The sequence below is a fragment of the Salvelinus alpinus genome, chromosome 10, assembly GCF_045679555.1.
Source record: "Salvelinus alpinus chromosome 10, SLU_Salpinus.1, whole genome shotgun sequence".
In the NCBI taxonomy this organism is placed as follows: Eukaryota; Metazoa; Chordata; class Actinopteri; order Salmoniformes; family Salmonidae; genus Salvelinus; species Salvelinus alpinus.
The window spans coordinates 3,761,092-3,769,991 of NC_092095.1; the positions used below are offsets into that span (position 1 = coordinate 3,761,092).

General features: G+C 41.2%; 1 protein-coding gene across 1 annotated transcript; it reads right to left on the bottom strand.

Moving 5' to 3' along the window:
- Positions 1 to 6,479: 6,479 nt before the first annotated feature.
- LOC139531329 (kelch-like protein 34) lies at positions 6,480 to 8,697 on the bottom strand. Its single transcript, XM_071327807.1, has one exon. It carries the CDS (start codon positions 8,467 to 8,469, stop codon positions 6,673 to 6,675), a length of 1,797 nt encoding a protein of 598 aa, XP_071183908.1. The 5' UTR covers positions 8,470 to 8,697; the 3' UTR covers positions 6,480 to 6,672.
- Between the last annotated feature and the right edge of the window lie 203 nt (positions 8,698 to 8,900).

Sequence of the window (8,900 nt, forward strand, 5' to 3'; positions counted from 1 at the left end):
TCAATGATCATGAAGAAGGTGAGGGATCAGCCCAGAACTACACGGCAGGACCTGGTCAATGACCTGAAGAGAGCTGGGACCACAATCTCAAAGAAAACCATTAGTAACACACCACGCCGTCATGGATTAAAATCCTGCAGTGCACGCAAGGTCCCCCTGCTCAAGCCAGTGCATGTCCAGGCCCGTCTGAAGTTTGCCAATGACCATCTGGATGATCCAGAGGAGGAATGGGAGAAGGTCATGTGGTCTGATGAGACAAAAATAGAGCTTTTTGGTCTAAACTCCACTCGCCGTGTTTGGAGGAAGAAGAAGGATGAGTACAACCCCAAGAACACCATCCCAACCGTGAAGCATGGAGGTGGAAACATCATTCTTTGGGGATGCTTTTCTGCAAAGGGGACAGGACGACTGCACTGTGTTGAGGGAAGGATGGATTTGGCCATGTATCGCGAGATCTTGGCCAACAACCTCCTTCCCTCAGTAAGAGCATTGAAGATGGGTCGTGGCTGGGTCTTCCAGCATGACAACGACCCGAAACACACAGCCAGGGCAACTAAGGAGTGGCTCCGTAAGAAGCATTTCAAGGTCCTGGAGTGGCCTAGACAGTCTCCAGACCTGAACCCAATAGAAAATCTTTGGAGGGAGCTGAAAGTCCGTATTGCCCAGCGACAGCCCCGAAACCTGAAGGATCTGGAGAAGGTCTGTATGGAGGAGTGGGCCAAAATCCCTGCTGCAGTGTGTGCAAACCTGGTCAAGAACTACAGGAAACGTATGAACTCTGTAATTGCAAACAAAGGTTTCTGTACCAAATATTAAGTTCTGCTTTTCTGATGTATCAAATACTTATGTCATGCAATAAAATGCAAATTAAATACTTAAAAATTATACAATGTGATTTTCTGGATTTTTGTTTTAGATTCTGTCTCTCACAGTTGAAGTGTACCTATGATAAAAATGACAGACCTCTACATGCTTTGTAAGTAGGAAAACCTGCAAAATCGGCGGTGTATCAAATACTTGTTCTCCCCACTGTATGTTAGCTCACCACCAAATAAAAAAGGAGGACAGACATTTTTCACAGCACAAGTAGGATGCAAGTAGCATGCACAAGCCAACCTAACTAACCTAGAACCAACCTAAATAACCTAGAAAAAACTACCTCAGATGACAGTCCTATAACATGTTACACAATAAATCTATGTTTTGTTCAGAAAATGTGCATATTTTAGCTATAAATCAGTTTTACATTACTGCTACCATCATAGCTACAGTCAGAAATCGCACGGGAGTAGCCAGAGAAAATACAGACACCAACGTCAACTACTAATTACACATCATAAAACATTTCAGAACAATATATGGTGGATAGCTAATGAAAGAGAAAGATCTTGTGAAGAGAGCCAATATTTCCGATTTTTGAAGTGTTTTACAGCGAAAACACCACATATATTTATGTTAGTTCACCACCAAATACAAAAGACAGACAGACATTGTTCACAGCAACGGTAGCATGCAAGTAGCATGCACAAAGCTAACCTAACTAACCTAGAACCAACCTAAATAACCTAGAAAAAACTCCCTCAGATGACAGTCCTATAACATGTTACACAATAAATCTATGTTTTGTTCGAAAAATGTGCATATTTTAGCTATAAATCAGTTTTACATTACTGCTACCATCATAGCCACCATCACAGCTACAGTCAGAAATCGCACGGCAGTAGCCAGAGAAAATACAGACACCAACGTCAACTACTAATTACACATCATAAAACATTTCAGAACAATATATGGTGGATAGCTAATGAAAGAATAAGATCTTGTGAACAGAGCCAATATTTCCGATTTTTGAAGTGTTTTACAGCGAAAACACAATATATCGTTATATTAGCTTACTACAATAGCTAGCACACAGCAGCATTGATTCTAGTCAAACGGTAGCATAGCACAGTTCGACAGATATATGAAAAAGCATCCCAAATTGGGTCCTTATCTTTGTTGATCTCCCATCAGAATGTTCTCCAAGGGGTCCTTTGTTCAGAAATGTCTTTATTTCGATCCAGAACGAACAATTTCCCTCTTGAATTAGCAAGCACACTGGCAGTGCGACGCTAACCTCTCCATCTTGAAAAAATTCTTGCGTCGCATCACGTCTAAAGTCCAGAATACATTTCAATAATATAATTAAAGTATATTGAAAAAACATACTTTAGGATGATATTGTGACATGTATCAAATAAAATCGAAGCCAGAGATCATATTCACCTATAACGACGGTTTTCCAGGAGGCTACTCCAGATCCAACTTCGCGCCTTCCAAAAAAAATAAAGTGCGCACTTCTCACTCCAAGATGTTGTATACAATCCCTGACCGAGATAATCAAGTGATTTCAACTCTCACTTCCGCATGACACCCAGAGGAAGGCGTATGACGTGTTTCTACAGTCCTAAGTGACATGCCCTTTTATAGACAAGGGCTTGAAAAGCGACATCGATTTTGGAAATCTCACTTCCGGATAGGAAATGGGCTGTAAAAATTGTTCTGTTCCACTTAGAGAAATAATTAAAACGGTTTTAGAAACTAGAGACTGTTTTCTATCCAAGACTAATAATAATATGCATATTGTAAGAGCAAAAATTGATTAAGAGGCCGTTTGAAAATTTGCACATATTTTCCAGTTTTTCAATACGCCCCCTGCAGCCATAACAGGTTAACCATACGACGTGGTTAAACTCTTAGACTATCGATACCGACAGAATAATAACAAGTCTTTGATATTAATTACTAGTCTGCAGCTAGGGATTCGGTATCATTGAATGCGAAGAACGACAACCACCGAAACATCCATTCGATAACGAAACGAATGAATGTCACTCTGAACAACCCACTATAACCACGACAGAGAGAGAGAGAGAGAGAGAGAGAGAGGACGAAACTCTCCAACAGAAACAAACTTTTCACCAGCGATCAAGACGAAACACTTAGCGTAAATATAGTTAATTAGTTCCTAGTTAATTAGTTACGTTATTAATCAGTTGATCGCGTAATAACTAATTAAGGAGAATCTTTGATAAAAAACTATCAGTCTTCAGTTAATGATAGTAAAGACACGACACCAGTGAACCTCCGGGTGTTTATCATTAATAATGTGTCTCAGAAGTTTCTGTCCATGACTGCTGCAACCTGAAAAAGCATTAAAGACAGAGTTTATGAGTACTTGATTTCACCGAGAAAGTCTGGACATGGCCTGCTCTCCCTTATGTAAGGCATGTTAGGCATGTTACCATGTTTCCTATGTACTGTGGGCTATGTTTACTTGTCAGACTGCACAGTAACCTCAAACATATCCATTTTGAAATAATTATTAATGAATTGTTTACTAATTGTTTAATAATTTAAGGCTCTTTTCTCTGTGCTGGAGTTCTTTCAGAATAAAGTAGGCTAATGAAGGCTAATGAAGGCTAATGAAGCCAACAAATCGTTGCTTACTGAAACTGATTTGAATGAACTATTTCAGCACCATTTCAGGCTGTTCTGAGACAAGCAAGATTACTTAATAAACGTAAACATTTAACGTTTTTTTATCGAATTCAATAATATATTTGTACCACTGTAGATGTTGAGGTCAATCAGAGTTGAGTCCTATTGTAAAGAGTAGCCTAAAGGCCAAAATTGGCAAACTTGCAATTTATGCAATGCTTAATAATCTAAAATCAGATTTACCCCAACAAATAAAATGCATCAACCCCTACAAATATATGAATGTATTATTTAACCCTACATTATAAAATGTATAAAAGCCCTTTAGATATTAATTTATAATCCTCTAAATTTAATTAGATCTACTACTGTACAAGGATATTTGATTGATCTGCCAGTATTTTCATTTAGGGATTCCGGTAAACTCTTTGATGTTTCCTTTTATGTGTCCTATCAATTGTTATTGGATTATTCACCATGGCAATCAACAAAATGTATTTTTTAGTTCGGTTGGCATGTTTGCAGAATTCACAGCCTGCTACGCTTGTGAAAAACAAAATGCCTCCAGCTGTCCATCACTACTGTAAATAAAAACACAGAATATCTAAGGTGCTTTTATATAATTATAATGTATATATATTATTGTATATATGTATTATTATTATTATTATGTATATATGATATATATATATATATAATTATAATGTATAATATATAATACTAATAATAATAATAATAATCGTTGGATAACAGATCGGCTCTCAGAACTCATTAAGCAGAACTGTTGAAATAAAGATCAAACAGAACAGCACTGATGATGGATGCATTTGTAGGATTTGTGCAATGAAGAGTATTATAACGGTCTGCCCTTAGAATCCTAATACATGCGGTAAAGAGGTCAATGGAACGCAGACCGTGGGGATTGATTCAACAAATCTGATATGACAAAGTGGATGGTTGTCAAATGAACATCCCCACCAATAAATAAGCACACAAACTGTAACAAATGTAACAAAACACAAATGTAGGACGCTGATCTATCGGACTGACGTTTTCTAAAATTAGGCACAGTGGGCTTTTGGTTTCTCACCCTCTAAAAACAGAAATAAATCATTCTAAACGGCTTTATTTACCACAGTGTGAAAGAGTGATACTGTAGCCCCTCTATATCAAGTGATTTTCTGAAACACGGAGTCCTTCTTTGCTGATGTGAAGAAGAAAGAGAATGAAAGAGTCCATGTCAACATGAAGCTGAGTGACTCACTAATTCATGGCTTTGGATCAAAATAAATAAGAGTCCAGCGATGATTTATCAGCATTATTTCTGACATTGTGGCATTTAAAGCATATTGAAAATACAAGCCACCTCTTAATGAGTTCCGGCATTTATAATTATATAAATGCCTCTTAGATATTCTCACAGACCAGATTTGCCCTAACAAAAAACGCCCCTGAGATATTAATTTAGAATTAATTGATCTGCCAGTATTTTCATATAAAAGCTGCCCCTTAATGAGTTCTGAGAGCTGTGTAATACCAATTATTATTGGATTATTCACTCGTAAATGGTTTTGGATTAAAACAAATAAGTACCAACATTCTTTCTGACGGTCTTAAATTAATAAATACATGTTTTTACTGTTTTGACCAAGTTAATCTGCCCATGTTGGGTGAGTTCAATTATTTGTGACATTGTGACATTTAAAGCGTATTGAAGAAAGAATCCGCCTCTTAATGAGTTCCGAGAGCTGCTCTGTTATCCAACGATTAGTTTAATAAACTGTAGGTGTGAAAATCCACCCAACTTGCAATGTATTCAATGCTTAAGTACTCTAAAGTTTTACACAGTATATGTTCATCAACATCTTTATGCTTTCATTAATAAAATAACGATAAAAAAGACTTTCAAAATGCAGATGTTTATTTTCACTACTGTACAGTACATCTCAGCTACATTTTAGTTGCACTTTCACCCAGATCCACAACCACTGGCAAAACCTTGCTGAGATGATCAATGTATTTGTTGCATTGTTGTATCATCAGTTTCTCAAGCCAAAACGTCTTCATGGCCTTCACCAGTTCATCTTTGCTTGTAGGCTTGGCAGAGTTACAGATGAATTTTTCAGAATAAAGTAGGCTAATGAAGGCAACAAATAGTTGCTTACTGGAACACCCAGAGTCATCCAATTGTTATAATAGGATTTGAAGCAATAGCCTACCCGCGTGTGGTCAACTATTTCAACAGCGTTTCGTGCTGCTCTGAGCAGGGGACTGGTCCTGGGGACTGGTCTTGGTAAATCAATGAGATTTAAATTTTCACTGAATCTCCGTTTGGGTATTGGTTAGCCTCCAATTAGGGTGTGGAAATGTTACGATTATTTTCCTCTTCACTCGCAGTCACTTAGTACAGCGTTGTACAGCGCCATATTTTCCTAATGGAAACCCTGAGGGTTTCGTTTTTCATTTTTCTTGGAATAGAAACACCATAATATTAATCAAATCAATTAAGCTAAATCAATCACATATACTATGTTCTTACAAAAAAAAATGTTCTTACAAAAAAACAATTGTCTAGTCCAGCCAATATTAATACAGTCAAATGCTTGTCTAAGATTCCCTCTGGTGGTCAAACTAGTACTACCTAGCATTAATGGCAACAATGGCTAACGTGCAATAACAACGCAACTTTTAAAGGAAGAACCACTGGAGCCATGTTATTTTCTACTCCCTGTATATAGCCATGTTATTTTCTACTTCCTGTATATAGCCATGTTATTTTATACTCCCTGTATATAGCCATGTTATTTTCTACTTCCTGTATATGGCCATGTTATTTTCTACTTCCTGTATATGGCCATGTTATTTTCTACTCCCTGTATATAGCCATGTTATTTTCTACTTCCTGTATATAGCCATGTTATTTTCTACTTCCTGTATATGGCCATGTTATTTTCTACTTCCTGTATATGGCCATGTTATTTTCTACTCCCTGTATATAGCCATGTTATTTTCTACTTCCTGTATATGGCCATGTTATTTTCTACTCCCTGTATATAGCCATGTTATTTTCTACTTCCTGTATATGGCCATGTTATTTTCTACTCCCTGTATATAGCCATGTTATTTTCTACTTCCTGTATATGGCCATGTTATTTTCTACTCCCTGTATATTGTGTTCCAGTCAGATGTGTGTTAGTCTGACAGAGCCATCACAACACATTGTGTTCCAGTCAGAGGAGTGTGTAGCTGACAGATCTCGGCCCAACGGTCTCTCTCTGTGTCATATTCTAGAACACTTGCTACGCTCACTTCCTGTCCATCCCGCCATTTCCTTCCTCCGAACAGCAGCAGCCTCCCATTTGCTGTTGCCACCAGTCCGTAGTCAAACGAGCCAATGAGTACTGGGTGTAGGCGTGTCCACTGGTCAGCGAGTGAGTCATATCGCTCAATATCGCAGTAGTGCTCGTACATTCCTAGTAACGCGTAGACACATCCGGCAACAGTTGCCATGCGGTGACCGAAACGGCCAATGGACATCGGTGCTCGCTTGTCCCAAACTCCACCCCTAGCAACCATATCTAGGAAGAGGACCTCACAGTTGCCCTGATTACCCTCCTGGCTACTGACCTGTGTACGGGCCTGGTTGCCATGGCTACCACCAGACATTAGGATTCCAGTTCCCAGGGTGACCGAGGCGTGGCCATAAAGGGGGCGGGGCAGAGATATCCCTCTCCTCCAATGGCCTGCTGCCATGTCATAGAACTCCACTGAGGCCAGGCAGGAGTGTGTGTCTGAGTGTGTGTGTGTTCCCCCTATAGTGTAGATGGCATGGTCTACAACACAGCAGCTGAACTGTGATCTCCTCTCCAGCATGGGGTCCGCTTCCTCCCAGCATGCAAAGCGAGGATCGTACCGCCACACACGATTAGTTGTCGTCATAGTAACAGACTTCCCTTCACCCCCCTCTGCTCCGCCCTTCACCTCTTCTCCTCCAATTACAAACAGGAACCCCCCGACGCAGCACACACAGTGGTTCTTCAGTCGTCTTGGGAGACCAGCGCTCAATGATGACCACTTCCTGTCTCTAAGGTCGAAGGTGAGTACCTGCTGCTGCGGCCAATCAGTGCTGGGCCCGCCCCCCACCAGGAGCACGTGGTTGGCTGCTGCTCTGAGGGAGGAATGTCGGCTCTGTCTTATTGGTCTAGCTGAGCCCAGCCAATGATACTCCAGCGCCTGCGTCACCTTACTCCTCATCAGGGGGGTGTTCATGTTGGTGTGGGCAGAGCTTAGTGTTGTGATGTCAGAGGGAGTAACCAATCCAAAACGGAGTCGGCTGAGCAGCAGGTTACAGCGGACCAATGGGAGAGGCTGGTTAGCATCCAGCCAATCCAGCACAAGTTTCAGTAGCTCCACCTCCTTGACACCTGGTAGTTCCTCCCTGTCCAGCACATCCGTTAGTGATTGGACGTTCAGCCCCAGAAGCCCCTCCCTGTCCTCCCGTAGCAAAGTGGCCATCTCCATGGTGATGATTTGATTGGAGGCTGCCAGTGCGTCAGGCAGGAAGTGGTGCTCAGCCAGGTTGGCATAGAAACATGAGGTCCTCAGCGACAGCCCGTCGCTAAGGAAGCGCTCACATAGCGACACAGCTGTGTCCACCTGAAGGTACCTGGCGGTCTCCAGAACAACGGGCAGTGAGGCAGCTGATAGGCTGAGCCATCCAGAGTAAAGGAAGTCCAGAACAGTCTCTAGTCCTGCAGGAGTTAGCGCTGGGAGTCTAATGCTAGCAGCTATCCTCTCCTCCGTCTTCTCACCAAACAAACACCAGAAATACTGGCTGGAACTGGCCAATAGGACGCGGTGACACGGGAAGGACACGCCTCCCGTCTCCAAGACAACATCACACAGCCTCCTGTCAGAGCGCAGTTTCCTGAAGCCGGAGAAAACCACAGAACTCTGATAAGAACTGTGGAGGAGAGAATAATTCTCCATAAAGAAAGTAGAGAGAGAGATAGAGAGAGATTGAGAGAGAAGAGTGTGAGAGAAGAGTGTGAGAGAGAGGAGAAAGAGATTGAGAGAGGGAGAGGAGAAAGAGATTGAGAGAGTGAGAGAGAGAGTTAAGAGAGAAAATAGAGAGATTGCGAGAGAGAGATTGAGAGAGAGCAGAAAGAGAGATTGAGAGAGAGTTGTGAGAAAAGAGAGAGAGAAAAGAGCGAGAGAGAGAGAGAGAAGACAAGAGAGAGGTGAGGGAGAGAGGACAAGAGAGATGAGTGTCTGTCGTTGGTTTCTCTGTGTCTGTGTTTCTCTGTCTGCACCCGCTGGCATTTGACACGTTTTTACTGTGATAGGAGTTTTAACCACCACCCCTAAACTCACACACACCCACAGACAGGCTCATGGACACTCACAGCCACCAATACACA